Source organism: Choloepus didactylus, chromosome 5 (genome assembly GCF_015220235.1).
Source record: "Choloepus didactylus isolate mChoDid1 chromosome 5, mChoDid1.pri, whole genome shotgun sequence".
Taxonomy (NCBI): domain Eukaryota; kingdom Metazoa; phylum Chordata; class Mammalia; order Pilosa; family Megalonychidae; genus Choloepus; species Choloepus didactylus.
The window spans coordinates 69,749,960-69,768,534 of record NC_051311.1 but is presented as its reverse complement, the minus strand read 5'-3'; the positions used below and the strand labels follow the sequence as shown (position 1 = coordinate 69,768,534).

Sequence of the window (18,575 nt, the reverse complement as noted above, 5' to 3'; positions counted from 1 at the left end):
ACAAAACTTGATAGCTAGAAAGCAAAAAAAGGAAAGATAACATTAACACAAAGTAGAATAAAGAGTCAGACAACATCACCAATGTCAGGAGTCCCATACCCTTCCCCTATTCCCCACTCCCCCATATGCATTTAGCTTTGGTATATTGCCTTTGTTACATTAAAGGAAGCATAATACAATGTTTCTGTTAATTATATTCTCTAGTTTTCATTGATTGTATTTTCCCCCCAATCCCACCCTATTTTTAATATCTTGCAATGTTGACATTCATTTGTTCTACCTCATGTAAAAACATATTTGTACCTTTTATTACAATCATTGAGCACCCTAGCTTTCTCTGAGTTACAAAGCTCCAGTCTTTAACATTTATCTTTTGTTCTGGTGTCCCACATGGTCCCAGCCTTTCTCTTTCAACCATATTCATAGTCATCATTGTTCAGTGTATTTACATTGCTGTGCTACTATCTCCCAAAATTATTTTCCAAACCTCTCACTCCTATCTTTTCCCTTTTGTCTGCAGTGCTTCCTTTAGTGTTTCCTGTAGAGCAGATTTCTTGTTCACAAATTCGATCATTGTCTGTTTGTCAGAGAATATTTTAAGCTCTCCCTCATATTTGAAGGATGGTTTTGCCGGATATAGGATTCTTGGTTGGTGGTTTTTCTCTTTGAATATCTTAAATATATCACCCCACTTCCTTCTTGCCTCCATGGTTTCTATTGAGAAATCCACACATAGTCTTATCAAGCTTCCTTTGTATGTGATGGATCACTTTTCTCTTGCTGCTTTCAGGATTCTCTCTTTATCTTTGACATTTGATAATCTGATTATTAAGTTTCTTAGTGTAGTCCTATTCGGATCTATTCTGTTTGGGGTATGGTTCTTCTTGGATCTGTAATTTTCTGTCTTTCATAAGAGATGGCAAATTTTCATTGATTATTTCCTCTATTATTGCTTCTGCCCCTTTTGCCTTCTCTTCTTCTTCTGGGACACCAATGACACATACATTCTTGCTTTCCATTTCGTCCTTAAGTTCTCAGAGACATTTCTCATATTTTTCCATTCTTTTCTCTATCTGTTTTTTTGTGTGTAGGGTTTCAGGTGCCTTGTTCTCCAGTTTCTGAGTGTTTTCTTCTGCCTCTTGAGATCTGCTGTTGTATGTTTCCATTGTGTCTTTCATCTCTTGTGTTGTGCCTTTTTTTCCCCTAGATTCTGCCAGTTGGTTTTTCAAACTTTCGATTCTACCTTATGTACACCCAGTGTTTTCATTATGTGGTTTACCTCTTTTGCCATATTGTCCCTAAACTTTTTGAATTGACTTATTAATATTTGTTTAAATTCTTGTACCTCAGTTGAAGTGTAAGTTTTTCCCTTTGACTGGGCCATAACTTCATTTTTCTTAGTGTAGGTTGTAGTTTTCTGTTGTCTAGGCATGACTTCCTTGGTTACCCCAATCAGGTTTTCCCAGACAAGAATGGGCTCAGGTTCCAAAAGGAAGAAATATTCAGTATATGGTTTCCCTGAGGGTGTGTCTTAGAAAATTGGTATACCCTGTGATGCCTCAGGTCACTGTGCTTTTCTGCCCAGCAGGTGGTGCCTGCCAGCCTGTAATTCCAGACTGGTGTAAGGAGGTGTGGACCTTGGCTGTTTTTCCCCAGGCTCTGAGGTCTGGTTCTGAATGGAAGGCAGGTAGTAGAGCTAGGACCACCCCTTTCCTCTTAGAGAAAATACCCCCCACCAGGGTGAGGTCATTAGCATTTCAATGGTCTCCCTCTGCCTGTGCTATCTCCACCCTTGTTTGGGTCAGAGCACTGGGAACTGAAAATGGCTGAGGATTTCTTCACTGAGCTGAAAAAGGGACCAAAAGTTCCCTTCAGGGCTAGTCTGCAGTGATCCTCCTGCTCTCCAAGGTCAGTCATCACCCAAAGCCTCTGTCTGCTTGTTGGGGATTTGTAGCTCATAGTGAGCAGTTCACACTCGCTAATTAAAACCCCAGTTGGAGCTCAGCTGAGCTATATTTGCTTGCTGGGAGAGAGCTTCTTTCTAGTGCCATGGAGGCTTTGCAGCTCAGGCTGTTGGGGGAGGGGGGTCCTGGCTTGTATCCGCAGTTTTTACTTATAGATTTTTTGCTGTGACCTCGGGCATTCCTCCCAATTCAGGTTGGTGTGTGATGAGTGAACAGTCATGTTTGTCCCCCCCCCCCCCCCAGTTATTCTGAATTATTTACTATTGTTCCTGGATTTTTTTTGTTGTTCCAGGGGGACTAACTAGCTTCAACTCCTCTGTACGCCGCCATCTTAGATCCTACTCCTGGATTGGCTTTTATAAAAGGGGTTTATTAGGTTACAAATTTACAGTCTGAAGGCCATGAAAATGTCTAAACAAAGGCATCTACAATAGGATACCTTCACTGAAGAATGCAGATGGCATCCAGAAATCCTCTGTTAGCTGGGAAGTCATGTGGCTGGTGTCGCCTCCAGGATTCTGGTTTCAAAATGGCTTTCTCCCAGATGTTTCTCTCTAAGCATCTGGGGGTGTTCTCTTAGTTTCCCCTAGGCAACTCTGGGCTAACAGAAGTCTGCTTTCAATGGCTGTCTCCAAAATGTCTCTTTCAGCTATAGTGTGTTCTTTCTCCCAGGATGTTTCTCTATAAGCGCCTGGGGATCCTGTCTTAGCATATCCTGTGGCAAACTCTGGGTTTCTTCTCTTAGCGAAACATCTTTCTGTCTGCTCTCCAAGCATGCCTAGGCATCAATCAGCAAATGTTTGATCCTATGTGGCTCTTTTTAAAGTACTCCAGTAAACTAATCAAGACCCACGCTGAATGGGCAGGGACACACCCTCATGGAAATAATTAATCAAAGGTATTACCCACAGTTGGGTGAGTCACAGCTCCATGGAACCAACCTAATCCAAAGATTCCAACCTGATCAACACTGATATGTCTGCCCCCACAAGACTGCATTAAAGAACATGGCATTTAGGGGATATAATACATCCAAACTGGCACAATATTCTTTCATCAATTGTAACAAATGCACAATACTAATGCAAGGTTTTAACAATAGTGGGTGATATATGGGGACTCTGTACTTTCTGCATTATTTTTCTGTACCTCTACGACTTCTCTAATTAAAAAAAAAAATCACTACACACCAGTTAGAATGAATAAAACAAAAAATAATGACAATAACAAATTCTGGCAGGGATGTAGAGAAGCCAGATCACCTATATATTACCTGTGGGATTGTAAAATGGCAGCACTGCTCTCAGAAATCATTTGGCTGTTTCTTGAAAATATAAACATGTAATTTTCATATAGCCCAGCGATTGCACTCACGGGCATTTGTCCCAGAGAAATGAAAGCTTATGTTCACACAAAAGCCTGTACATGAATGTACATAGCAGCTTTATTAATAATAGCCTGAACTGGAAATAATCCAGATGTCATTCAAGGGGCAAATGGTTAAATAATCTGTATACAGCTATACCATGGACTATTACTCAGTAGTGAAAAGGAATAATCTCGTGATACACACAACAGCTGGATGACTCTCCAGAGGATTATTTTGAGTGAAAAAGCCAACCCTAAAAATTTGCAAGCCATGTCATTTATAGAACAGTCTCTAAATGACAAAAATATAGACATGGAAAACAGAATATCCAAGGGCGTATGGAGGGGTGGTAGCTGGAGGGATGTTGGTGTGGCTATAAAAGAGCAGCATGAGGATTCCCTTGTGGTGATGGAAACGTTCTGTATCATGACTATATCATTATCAATACTGTAGTTGTGACATTGTCCTATAATTTTTGCAACATGTTACTGTTGGGGGAGAGTGGATAAAGTGTACAAAAGATGTCTCTGTATTATTTCTTATAACTGCATGTAAATCTACAATTATCCTAAAAGAAAAGTTAAATTTAACATATTAAAAAATCTAAAAACACAAAACAACAAGAAAAGAGAACAACATTTAGGACATGCTTAACTGGATTGAATCACAAGGCTGTACCAAAAGGCGAGAATTATAAGAGGAAATATCCCTTTAAAAAATCTAATAATGCATAGTAGAAGCAACAGGAGAGTTGGAACAAAACATTTATAATGTTATAAAACCATGGAAGAAAAGGAAAATAATTTGGTTTTGCTATTTTAAATTGTATCTACATTTTAAATATAGCTTACTAAACTTGATTTGGTTTCAGTAAAGAGTAAAAATTGGTAAGTACCTTTGGAATTAAAAGTAGACAAGTGGACACTTTTATATGGTATGTAGTGTTAATTTATTGTACTTTTCAAAGTTTATATTTATGTCTTTACATTGTGTAGTAATTGAGGAATAGGAAAAAACAATGGCATTTACTCCTTATTATTTCATTTATTAATTATTCTAACATTGAATAAGCATCTACCATGTTCCAAGCACTCTTACAGCAGCAGGAGATATAGGAATAAATGCCTGACATGTTTCTCCCTGGTATCTTTACCCAATTGGATGATTCTTCAATTCTCAAATATTAGGCTTTTCTAAATAGATCCTACTATTTTTCTGTATCTCAGAGCCCTGTTTGTTTTCTTATGTTCTTATCACATTATGTAAATACTGATTATCTGTTTATTGCCTGTCTTTCCTATTATTCCACAAGTTCCAGAAGGTCCAGGATTCTGTTTTGCTCACCAGTGCATATTTGGCCCCAGGCAGAGTGCTGGCACAGAGTAGGAGCTCAGTAAATAGTATTGAATGAATGAGAGAGAGTCAATGAATAAGCTATGGTCTCTGAGCAACTAGATCCCAATTGTCCACACTCTGTCCCCACCCTCCTATCCTTCTAACTCTCTCAACTGGTATTCTTGATATAAGTATTCTTTCCATTTATTGGTACCTCCAAACTTGTGAACCATTATTCTCTACGTGGTTCTACCTCTGCCTCTCTGAACTTTTCTTCTTGGCCTGTGTGCCGGTTTGAATGTATTGTGTCCCCCAAATGCCATTGTCTTTGTAGTTTTGTGGGGCAGACGTTTTGGTGATGGTTGGATTTGCTTGGAATGTGCCCCACCCAGTTGTGGGTAATGATTCCGATGAGATGTTCCCATGGAGGCATGGCCCCGCCCATTCAGGGTGGGCCTTGATCCGTGGAGCTATATAAATGAGCTGACTCAGGGAGAAGGAACTGAGTGCAGCTGGGAGTGATGTTTTGAAGAGGAGCAAGCTTGCTAGAGAGGAATGTGCTGGGAGAAAGCTGTTTTGAGGCCAGAGCTTTGGAGCAGACGCCAGCTGCCTTCCCAGCTTACAGAGGTTTTCTGGACGCCATTGGCCATCCTCCGGTGAAGGTACCTGATTGCTGAGGTGTTACCTTGGACGCTTTGTGGCCTTAAGACTGTAACTGTGTAGTGAAATAAACCCCTGTTTTATAAAAGCCTATCCATCTCTGGTGTTTTGCATTCTGCAGCATTAGCAAACTAGAACAGCCTGCTTTCTAAATAAGTTTTCCTCCACACTTCTCTTAAATACTGGTATTCCCTGGAGTTCTGTCTACAGTCTTCTTGTTTTGTACAAATGGATGGCTGCATCTTATTTCAACTTCTATCTCTATGTCACTAAAATAACATCTGGCACATAATAGGCACTCAATGCCTATTTGTTGAATGAATGTGGAAGACAACAAGATCTTTACATCCAGATGTATGTCTTCTGAGTTCTGGACATTTCCATTTGAATTCCCACAAGCAACTAAAAGCTTTACATATCCCAAATGCTTCTCAACTTCTCAGTCCCCATCCTTCAAACATGGTCTTCTTGTGCCCTTTTCTGTGATGAATGAAACTTCCATACCCCATTACCCAAGCTAGAAACCTGAGGGTTGGCCATGATTCCTTATTCATTTTCAGTCTGTATGTATCAGTCACCAAGTCCTCTTAATTCTAGTTCCTGCATGTCTTTTACATCTGTCTACTTTTCTCTATTCTCATATTACTACCTTAAGTAAGGCCTTCACCATTTCTCACCTGGTTACTGTATAATATGCTTTTGTTCTTATCTCCCATACCAATGTCATGGCAACCTTTCTAAAAGTACAAATCTGATCACATTATTGGCCTTCTTATAATCCTTCAGTGAACCCCATGACTTTAAAAGTCAAATCCAATCATGTCAACATGTCGTACAAGATCCTTCATCATCTGATCCCGGCTTACCTCTCCAGCTTTATTTTTTACCACTCCTCCCCATTTTTCCCTATGTGTGCACCTCCCCAAACACAAAAATGCTTTAACACATGTTTTTAACACATGTCATTTAACCTGGAATGATCCTCTCTCCCTTGCTTTGGTTATTTCTATTCTTCTTTCCTGAGATAACTCAGATTTCAATTCTTCCAAGTTGCCTTCCCTGATCACCCTAATCGGGGTTGAATGGTCCTTCCCTCTGCTATAGCATGTCTTAAATTATATGGGATTATTTCTTTATTCAACTATCCCATCCTTTAGATTAAAAGTTTCTGGAGGGCACAGATGTGTCTTACTGATCATTGTATTTGGATTTAGGACATGCATGGCACATATTGGCACTCAATAGATGTTAAGTTCCCACCCTCAAGTAGCTTATAGGATGTTAAATGAAAAACAAGCTTAAAAACAAGGTAATAAAGTATCATTGGAGCACAAGAGCTATGTCTTAAAGGTACAGTTGACGTTCAAAGAGTAAGTGACCACTTTTCCCTAGAGGAATTGGGAAAGTGTTCTTATAGGTGCTGAGGCCTGAGTTAATCTATTGAAAGATGAATAGATAACTGAGTTTTTCTCTGACCTTACCTCTTTTTCAATTTTGCTTATGGAAATAAGTCCCACTTTCTCTATCACTCTTAGAATTAAATGAGAGAATAAACTCAGAAGTACTTTTAAAGTACCAAAGAATACAGAGAAGCAAGCTGTTATTAGTATATCTAGTAAGAATGAAGTCTCTAAGAACCATTCTCGTAATTTCTGTAGGTTATAACAGGGTTTCACAGACCTTTTTTGTAAAGGATTAGATAGTAAATATTTTAGGCTTTGTAAGCCATGTGGCTCTTACCGCAATTACTCAATTCTGCTGTTGTAGCACAAAAGCAGCCATAGACAAAATGTAAATGAATGGCCATGGCTATGTTCCAATAAAACCTTGTCTTTGAAAAAGTAGACAGCAGGCTAGATTTGGCCCTTGGGCTCACAGTTTGGCAACTCCTTTAATAGACCCTGCTAATAAGCTATGTTCCATATCCCAATTGTGCAAATGAAATTAGTTGTTAAACTTATGGAGGAATTTCCACATTCTGTGTCTTTCATTTTTTGGCCCATTCTTTGGTTTTCATCAGATTCAGTAAATTTGTAGAAGAACATTAGGCACAAGCAGATGTGTTTATTCTTAGCCTATTTGTCTGTTAGGTAACAGAAAGTGCTAGTGGTTTGTAAATGACACTGATAAATATAACTATTTTTGAGGCAAAATTGCTGTGTGTCAAATAAAATTCCTAATAAATTTTGAAATCTATTTGCAAGGTTGAGGTAGTTATATTTCTGTCTCAAAATGGGATTTCATTTTAAAAAACATGGAAATTTGCAATCGGAGCACCTGGGTTCTCTTCTAGCTGTAATTCATCAGTTGAGCAACCTTTCCACAAGTCAATACGTTCACCTATAAAGTTAAGTAATACCTCATATCAAGTTTGTGAATTTAATGAGATAATGTTATTTAAAAGTTCTTTGCCTAGTATAATGCATGTGATTATAAAGCCTATATATACATATTTTTAATATTTATATATGATGTGTTGCTAAGTCCAATTGTCAGTTTCTAGCTTCACATTAACTGACCTATCAGCAGATTTGACACATTTGATCATTACTTCATCCTTAAAACATTTGCTTTACTTTGCTTCCAGGGCCCCCACACTCCTGTTTTTTCTCCTACTTCAATAACCTTTCCGTCCTTGTTTCCTTTACTATCACTTTCTTTTCCCACTGACCTTTTAATGTTCTCCAAATTTCAGTTCTTTATTCTCTTTTCTTTTCTTTTTTTAAAATTACTTTATTTATCAAATAAAAAAAATTTCCAAACAAAACAATGGGAAAAACAGGATATTTGTTTCTCTTTGCTTTTCTTTCTTCAGTCACAGTGAAAAGTGTGATCTCATCAATCTTAGGGTTTAAAGGCTATCTATAAGCTGATGACTCTCAATTCTATATCTCCAGCTCAGCTTTCTCTCATGAACTGTAGACTCATTTGTGTCTAGCTGTGTACTCAGCATCTGTACTTAGATGTCTAATAGGTATTGCAGACTTCTACATCCAACACTGACTCTAACATGACTCCAGGTCTCAGCCTCTCTCATAAAACAAGCCTCTGGACATAATCTTCCCCATTTCAATTGATGCCAACACCATCTTTCCAGTAGGCAGGTTAACAAGCTGTGAGTTATCCTTGACTTCCTTCTTTAAATCATATGCTATATCCAATCAATCAGGAAATTTTATTGGATTTACCTTCAAAATATATAAAAAAATATATTCCATATCTCCTACTACCCATGATCTGAATAGCCATGGTCTCTCACTTGGATTAAGGAAATAACTTCCTACCTGTCTCCTTGTTTCTACCTAGCTTTTGTTTCAGCCTGGCTTTTTAACATAGCAGTCAAAGTGATGCTTTTAAAATCTAAGTCTGACCAAGTCACTCTTCTGCTCACAACCGTCCAGAGGGTCTCTCTTCTTACACATTCTTCCAATGGCCTACTCTGCTCTTACAGGTTCCAGTCCTTCCTTCTATTACTTCCCTGAAATCACTTTCCGTCATTCTCCTCCTTCAATCACTCTTCTCCAGTCATGCTGAGGATGTGTACCTGCCTTAAGGTTTTTGTACTAGGTGTTTCCCTTTTTGCAGTTGTTTCCCCCAGATTCCCAAATGGCCACCCCCTTCCTTATGTCTTTGTTCAGGAACCACCATCTCAATGAGGTCCACTCAAACCACCTTATTTAAAACTGCAGTGCTCTCCTGCTCCCCATTATCCTACTGCGTTTCTTCCATAGCACCTAAGTACCTTCTAACTCATTATGTAATTTATGTGTTAGATTTATTGCTTGTTGTCTCTCTTTTCTTCTTTGCTGAAGTATTCCCAATTGCGTAGCAGAGTACCTAGCACCTAAATATTTATTGGCTATCTACTGCATAAATATGTAATGTAACATGTATATACAATTTCCCCTTACCAATATGCATGACTCAAGAAGATGTGCTGTGGTCTGTGTTTGTTCCCCCAAGGTGGGCACATATGAGAGGTAAATATCTGGTTTTAAGTCTTCTGACTAAATCTCTCTATATGTGTATCTGCACATATATATATATAAATTTACATATAAACACATTTTCAATCATAATGTTAATAATAATAATGGTGCCTGTTTGGGGATATCACATTAGGCACAAATCTAAATATCAAATTCAGGTTAAATTCAAATGATAGAAAATAGGTGTAATATTTGCTGATATTCTTCAAGTACAGCAATGTGCTCAGGAAGATATAAGTATTTAGCATGAGCTTAATAAATAGGTAAAGTAAGGTTAGAATGATGGTGCGCAAAAAGTTGTGTGTAGGACTCAGAATTTAGATGAGGACATTAAAGACAAATTATCCTTTTCATTGACAGATTTGTGATTCAAAGATGCAGCAATAGGCTGTAATGGTAGCTTAAAATTATCAAAACAAACTTTGTGAATATTAAAACTCATAAGAAAGCATGATGCTTAGTTTGCATAATTTCCCACAAATATTCTTTGACTTGACTTTCAATAATCCTTGGGTAGTGTGTCATTATCATTCCCCATTTACAGATGAGCAAAAAAAGACCTAAGTAGAGTGTAAAAGAGTCACCTCTTTTGATGGGAGGGAGGCACCAGGAATAGAAGACAGTCAGAAAAGGGTGGACCATCAATTTCCCCTTACTAATATGCATGACTAAAGAAGATGTGCTGTAGTCTGTGTTTGTTCCCCCAAGGTGGGCACACATGAGGAGTAAATATCTGGTTTTAAGTCTTCTGACTAAATCTCTATCTCCTTCCAAAGTAGCCTGTCTCTTTGGTCAACTATCTACTAGTAAAAGGTCAATTTCCTTATTTAGTAAGAAGATCACAAGATTGAAGAATAGTTTTTTCTCGGAAAATTCCTAAGGGCTTAGGTTTGTTATAAGTTCCACTTAAACTAAATCTGAAGAAAGTCACATAAAGTTTAAAACAAATTTTGGCTGAAATACCAGAAGGGAGATGATAGTCTCACTTAGTTTTGCAACAGTCAAAATGTTCCTAGAGTGTTGTATTCAATTTTGTCAGTGTACAAATAATATTAATATTAACTAACATATATTGAGTGCTTACATTTATTACCTGATTTAATCCTTACTTATTATTGACAATCTAGAGTTAGTTTGTTCTGAGAAAAGATGATGGTGGTGATGAAGGTGGGGGATGGGGTGGGGTTGAGGATGGGAGTTGGGTTTGAAAACCATAGAGACTGGAACTTGGGAAGACTGAGGGAGGAAATGATATTTATTTTGAAATCCAAACAACACTATCATGTGAAGGAAAGATGAGGTTCATTTGTGGAATCCCAGATGTTAGAGAAAAGAAAAATGAGTAAAACTGACTGAGTTTTCAAGCTTAAGTCAGCTTTCAAAGCTGAGTCACTTAAGAATTAGAATTATTAGAAACTGGCATGGATTTCCTTGTGGGGTGTTAAAGGCTCACACAGTCTTTAAGCACTTCCTAAATGATCTCATCTGCAAAAGTTATCGTGGAGGGGATCCTTGCCCTGGGTGTGAGACCTGGGGTGGGGACCCAGAGAACACCCTTCCTAGTCTAAGATCCTCTGACTGTTAAATTAGCTTGAGTTGGCACATTTTGGGGAAAAGGACTCTTGGACAGGTATTGGCAGCCTAAGCGATAAAACTGCTATTGGCACCTAGAATTTTGGTGGCCTCTAGTCAACCCCCACATGTCACAAAGAAGCAGAGATACATCGTTGGCAACTCAAAGCCACATTACAAGATGGATCAGCCAGTAAGCAGCAATATTGGACCCAGGCAGAAGACAGAAGTCCAAAGTTGATAAATTGCATGGGCTGCCACCTTGAACTCAACATCTTTCCTGAGAATGTTTCCGCTGTTATTTAGGCAACTGTTGTGTGCTAGGTGACTGGAGACTGCATAGAGATGGATATTCTGGTTTCAATGCATTTCATGCTTTTAGTGGGAAACTGAATCAATTTTCTTTAGATGGGTACCCTTAGACTGTGTAAAGGTAAAAACACAGAGTGAAAAACTCTCAGCAAGAGAAAAATAGAAATACACATGGAAGCTAATTTAACTTTATCTTTAAAATGGCAGATTTTGGGACAAGAAAACAGAAATGTCTTCTTATTGGAAAAAAAAAGTTTTTCTAACACTGTGTAAGCCTGAGTTCTGCTGAATAGGGAAACTTTATGTAGAGTGTAAAAGAGTCACCTCTTTTGATGGGAGGGGGGCACCAGGCATAGAAGACAGTCAGAAAAGGGTGGACCATGAATTTCCCCTTACCGATAATGCATGACTCAAGAAGACGTGCTGTAGTCTGTGTTTGTTCCCCGAAGGTGGGCACACATGTAGGGGTCAAGAGCAGGGAAAAGCTGGAAGTTTGGGGGACTTATGTGGAAGCCTTATTAACAGAATTATTGCTCACTTCAAAAACAATTCTTCTTGATGGAAATTTCAGCACAAGATAGGAGATCTAATTATGGCAAATATTTGCAGCAGAGCTTACCTGACTAGAAGGCATGATCCCAAGCAAAGGGAACATCAAGCCAGGCAGCAAAGCCGTTACCGACAGAGGCAAAGCTTCCGTGAGCCAAAATATGGCAACAACGAAGAGTATGTAAGCACATTGTGCTTCCTGGAAAGAACAAAGGCAAAGCACAAGGTGAAATAATGAGGCTGGGGAATTCATCATGCAAATCACAACCACATTTGCCTAATGAAACCGTGTCATGGAAGAGGTAAGAAGAAGCTCTGAAGGCCTCTGCTCCATTGAGTTGAATAGAAAATAGTAATTTCTCAAGGGTTCTAATTGCCATATTTCATAAACGTGAAAAACAAAGAGATTAGCAAATACTCAATCATTAATTTTTTTCACATTTCCTTCAAAGTAAATAAAAGCATTGTGATGGTTAATTTCACGTATCATCTTGGCTAGGTTTTAGTGTTCAGTTGTTAAGTCAAGCAATCACTGGCCTGATTACTACCATGAGTGTGTTTTGTGGATTTAAATTATCAGTCAGTTGAATGCATCTATGGCTGATTACATCTACAATCAACAAAGGAGATTGCCTTCAGCACTGAGAAGAGTCTTCTCAACCAATCAGTTGGAGGCTTGGAAGGGAGAACTGAGGATTTCAGCAGTCAAGAAAGAATCTCTAGCTCAACTTCAGACAGACAGCTTCTCCTGGGGAATTGATCTTCACCTTCATTAGAGTTCCTAACCTGAGGCCTGCCCTATGGAATTCGTACTTGCCAAGACCCACAGTTTCATGAGCCAATCCCTATAATAAATCTCTTCGTATTCTTATATGTCAGTCCTGTTTCTCTGGAGAACCTTGAATAATACAAGCATAAAGCCAATTTTCTATGTTGATGTCAATGTATATGGATGTTTGTGCTCACCTTCTTTTGACCTATACAAATGCACTCCCAGTTCTGGAATCCAGAAATAGCCAAATACCAACTATCCCTGGGCAGGTCACGTACTTGCCTTTAACTGCATTCCTTGGTGCCTAGTTGGTTGTGGCCCCAGCACTGTGCCTTCCTTCTCTTCTAACCAGCCAGGGAAATCAATCCAGAGGAAAAACTTTTTTTTCTGGACTTTGTCACAACAAAAGAAGGACAATGCCAACTTATGTGGCATGTATGAACCTGAATCTAACCCCTAAGAAACACGGACCTGGAGGGGAAGAGCCCTATGCTCTCTTTGAGAGAGACAGCTAAGCTCCTGGGGATTTCACAGGGAGTTGCAACAGAAATGAGAATCTCAAAAGAATCTGCCGCTTTCTGAGTATAAAACTGTAGGCTTCTGTTTGGGGCATTGTTATGAAATAGTTGAAATTCATCATTGTATTTTGCTCATACAAATAATTTTGATATGAAAATCACCCAAATTTAGTAATCAATGTAAAGGTTAGCATATATTATGTTCCTTTGTTTTGCTGCCACACTGATTAATCTGTGAATTCTGAGTTCCATTTGAACAATTTACAAAAACTGCTATTTGAGTTTAATGAGGTCTTTTTTTCAAAAAGTTTTCCCAGGCAATGCAATTTTTAGCTCTGCTGCCCTCTGATTCACCTACCCCAGGGTGAGTCCTTTGGGTGAGTCCTGTTTACTTGCCCAGCATCTATACTTTCAGTGGGTTTCTAAGAAATCTTTTATAAATCAAGATTATGTCACATTTCATTGTGTTATCTTTTTAAAGGAGAGAGAATAAAGGTGTTTTAATGTTGACAGTATAGAGTCCACCTTGATAGTCCTGACAAATAATAAAACAGCCAAACAAAGCTGAGACTTGACTGAAACTTCCTAACTTATTCTAGAGAGAATGTGTGAATACCAGCTTAATTTAAAATGCCACTGTCAGAGAAAGTCCAGGCCATGCATTTTCCCATAGTGAGAATGCATAGATAACCAAAAAGTCCTTCTTTATGATTTTATATTTTCTATCATAGTTGCAAGAACCTAGGTTTCAAAGATAAAATGAACCCTTTTACTACTTTACTCCCTAGCCACAACCAACTGGTATCTTGACCAAATCTGTTCCCTTGTCATTTTACCTCTCACAGCTGCCCCTCTGCCTCATGCTACTTCCCCCAATGCAGACAAGGCTGTTCCAAAACCAGATAATCCTCCAAGAACCCATACTGAGTATGCCATTCCCTTACATAAACCAGATTAAGAGACAAGTCACCTTTTCAACAATCTGGGGAGCCAATTTATAAAGGACTGCTAACATATCAGAAAATAAATTTAAACTACGGTGCCAGCTATTTCAGGTAACCCCATGTGATCCCTGCCACAGGTGTTGAAATGAAGTCTGTCCCCACTTCAAGTAAATAAGTATACTCAGATAGGGCAACTTTGGTGGCAGAGTAAAAGGCAAAATTTGAAGTATTAAATTATCAGTTCATCTGGACTACTTTCATGTGTTAACTTGTCCATCACTGTCTTGAGACAATCAAGAGTCAATTACTTTCAGTTTATTGAATAAAGTTCAAAATCCTTACTTTGCATGGGCTGCCTTCACTCTAACTATAATAAAACTTACCCTCAATTCTTCCTAACATCAACTTTCTATTTCCAGAATTACTTATTTACTCTTGATATTTGGGTTCTGATCCTTGTTTCCCATCATGAACCTTTTTTCTGAACCCTGATCCATAATGCTGAGCCAGGCATTTGGTCATACCATGAAGCCCCCAGATTCCCTAAGTGCTAGCTTCTACTTGCCTGGACCCATAATCTGGGCCCCTTGACCTAGTTTGACTTCTTGGATGAAGCAGTTGCAAACTGATGGCCAAATCTAGCAAGAAAATATACTTTACATGGCTCACAGGGTTGTGTGTGTGTCTTTGTGTGTGTTTAATTTGAATCAGAATTTAAAAGCCAGCATATTTTATATTAAAAATAAAATCTGAATTGCAGGCTTCTCTTGAAAAACTGGTAACATTGGGATTATAATCTACTGTGTCAACAGTTTTCCAGATCCAAGAAGACTTTACCTTTTAGAAGCTGACTCATGTTTTCTAGTTCTGCACAATGTCAGCAAATGACTTCACTTACTCTCTTACTTCCTCAGCCTTTGTCAGCATTTGAGAAAATGCTGCTGACTTTTTTTGCCTTGCAAATCTTGCTTCACCATCTTAGAACCAGCTTTTTGGGTAGCTCATTTGGACATCTCCATCTACCCTCTGGCTACTCAAAATACGGTCCATGGAACAGCAGGGTCAGGGTGATCTTGGAGCTTGTGAGAGCGCAAACTCTTGGGCCTTTTTCCAGACATGTTGAATCAGGATCACCATTTTCAAGATACCCAGGTGATTCTTAGGTTAAAATTTGAGACGCACTGGGCTACCCCTTATTCCAGATCTTTTCTCTCATCCTTAACTGTGGCCATTACTTGCAAACAATAAACTCACTTCTAGTTGGTATTCTTCTGTGCAAGTTGAATCCCTAGATTCATAACTCATTTTGAAAACTTTCCATCCTTCAACATGCATTTAGAATTAGGTCTTGTCTGTGGAATTTCCCCCAAACCCTCACATATATTTCATAGTTTTGCATATGAGTCCCAGGTGATTATATTTGTAACTGGCTAAGGTACCATGCCTACCTTGTCCCTGAAGGCTGCCTTCTCAGAATTTGTGGGAATTGCCCCATTTGTCCATATCCTAAGGATGGCTCTTTAATGGGTAAGATGGCCATCCATGCCAGTTTCAATAGGACAGAGCTGGTTTATACCTTTTGTCCCAGTGTCCCTTCTGATGAGCAACCCCTTCATTCTCAAAAGTGTCCTTGGTTGGCTGATAAATTATACAGTTATTCTATTGATGGGTCCTAGGAATACCTCCTTCCTCCAATTCCTTTCATCTACTGTGTGTTTACAGGCAAGAAAGTGTTATTTCCTATCAGTGCTTTTTAGGCATACAATTCCAGAAATTTAAAGCAGATCCAACCCCAAGTAGTTTTTTTAAGAATGTTATATTAAAATATATATAGGTATTTGTTTGCTTTGAAATAAAAGATCTGTAAATGTTCTTATTAATAAGAAAGGAATAAAACACAGAGGAAAATTATCATTTTATCATTTTATTCTTTTCCATTTTCCATATCTCCCCCTCCCCTAAAATAAAAACTAATATGGGAGTGAGTATTGGGTAAACAGAATCTTCTAATGAAGAAGACAACTCACAAGCTGTCCAACTGCACTGAAACTCAAAAGGGAGCCTGGATATTTTGATATGGAACTGACTTTTCAGTATAGAATAGTCACTAAAAATTCATAGTGACCCTTTATCTCTAGCTATACCACCTTTGTCTCCTGCTAGCCTCTTCTCAACTTTTTCTTCTCTTCTCTCTTTCTCTACCTTCTCAATAAGCATCCTGGTCCAAAAACAAAATCTGTGCACTGTCATGCCTGCTACACACCACCATCAACAGCATGACTACCACAAGAGAACAACGATAAAACAATAATAAAAGGTCAATTTGTCAAGTAAGTTAGTGTGGGCAATGAATCTTCTTCTTCCCCTCAAATTTGATGGAAGTCACCAATATATCTGATATTTTTATTAAAATTAACACAACAATAAAAAAGTAAAAATTTGAATCAAATTCTATTCTAGAGCTAGCAAGGCACTTTAGTATCATGGATCCTTACTGAACTGAATTATATCAGTACAAATAATGCCTACTTTTGTTTCATTTATTTATTGGGAAGGAAAATATATAGAAAAAAGATGGGAAATTATGACTAATACTGCTCTTAAACCTTAGACCCTCAATTAAATGTCATGTTTCCTTCTCAAAATAGTATATGAAACAAGTGGGAAAAAAAAAAACAGAGGATTTCCTCAAAAGTAAAATGATCCAGTTGTTTGTTCAAAAATCTTTATCTCCTCATCACCACCACTTTCAGAAATTACATGCAAGAATTTCAAGAAACAAGCCACAACCAGCCAGCCAGAGGCAGCTGTATAGAATACAGTTGTAAATTCCATCCGATCCTTTAAGGTGAGATTTCACTTAACCTAGGATTGCCGGCTCTGTGAGGGTCACTGTGCCTCCCAGGCTCATTCCGGGCCATCTCCATCTTTTTTATTGGAAGAAACTTTTCTCATATGGTCAGATAGATGAAGCCGTCATGTGCAGATTGACTTAAAAATTGAAGTATTAGAAGCTATCTAGTAATGTTTTTATAAAAGTTTTCAAAATTATGAAAACTTTAGAACATACAGAAAACAAAATGACAAACACACCTGTACACCTCATCATATTTAATAAATATTGATATTTTGTCACATTTTCTCATGATGCTTTTAAATGAATAAAATGTTTCATACAGTTAAATACTGATGGGCAGCTTTCCCTCATTTCTTTCTTTTCTGTCCATCCCCAAAGTCAACCATTGTCTAGAACATGGTATGTGTCCTTCCCAATCATGTTTTTATAATTTTTTGCTACATTAATAATAGGCAATATGTGATTTTGAAATTAAATAAGTTTTACTGTATATATTATTTGCAATGTACTTTTTCCACTGATTATTTTGTGTAAGTAAAAGGTGTTTACATTAGTGTAAGTAGATCTTTTGTTGATTCATGTTACGTGGGCATAATATTCTTTTCTATGAATGTATTACAATTCATTTGTCCTTTTCTCTACTGATGGCAGTTAACAATTTTACCTCCATTTTTTTCGCTATTAAAATGCTGTGAACAACCTGAAAGTCAGAGCTAGAGCTTGGCAGCTATGAATGTCAGTATTACCTCATACAGCAACTGTTAAAAAGCTGAGAAAGAGTTCAGACTTCAATTAGAGATACGAATGAAGCGGATCTGTTAGGACTGAGGCAAATCAAGCCAAAGGGTAAAGGACATTATTGACCATGTTTTAAAACTTCAACTTCTGTGTGAGACCAAGGAAAGAGATGTTTATTTGGTGCAGGTCATATATTTTCTGCAGCACACTAAATAATTTGACTTTTATAGTCAGTTTATTCAAACACCATAATTACATGGAACTTTGAATAGGAAGTGACATCTATCTGTTTGTACAGCTTGGTGCGAAATCCGATACATCCCAAAGTAATTTGGGCAGAGAACAAAAATGTATTTGCAGGGCCCCCCTGAGGAACTGGGGGAAAATGCCGAAATGTTGGACTTCCCCACCTGACTTATTACTGATATTTTCATAAACATTGAGGACTAACAATTTAAAAGGTCGAACCCTCGATCTTGGGGCTTGCTCTTATGAAGCCTGTTACTGCTAAGGAGAGGCTGAACCTACTTATAATTGTGCCTAAGAGTCTCCCCCAGAGAACCTCTTTGTTTCTCATTGTGGCCTGTCTCTCTCTAAGCCCTCTCGGCAGGTGAACTCACTGCTGTCCTGCCTACATGGGGCATGACTCCCTGGCAATGCAGAACATGACTTCTGGGGATGAGCTTGGACCTGGCATTGTGGGATTGAGAAAATCTTCTTGATCAAAAGGGGAGAGTGAAATGAAGCAAAATAAAGTTTTAGTGGCTGAGAGATTTCAAATAGAGTAGAGAGGTCACTCTGGAGGGCATTGTTATGTGCTATATAGATATCCGTTTTTAGTTTTTAGTGTGTTGGAATAGTTAGAAGGAAATACCTGAAACTGTGGAAATGCAGCTCAGCAGCCTTGATTTTTGAAGATGATTGCATAACTATGTAGCTTACGGGGTGTGGCTGTGTGATTGTGAAAACCTTGTGGCTCACACTCCCTTTATCCAG

General features: G+C 38.3%; 1 protein-coding gene across 3 annotated transcripts in view; it reads right to left on the bottom strand.

Moving 5' to 3' along the window:
- Window positions 1-18,575, bottom strand: part of SLC13A1 (solute carrier family 13 member 1) — a 112,985-nt gene that overhangs the window by 75,734 nt on the left and 18,676 nt on the right. For all 3 annotated transcript variants that reach the window (XM_037836266.1, XM_037836267.1, XM_037836268.1), the window contains exon 2: window positions 11,821-11,949. In XM_037836266.1, coding sequence (XP_037692194.1) covers window positions 11,821-11,949 — 129 coding nt within the window. The remainder of the gene's footprint in view (window positions 1-11,820; window positions 11,950-18,575) is intronic.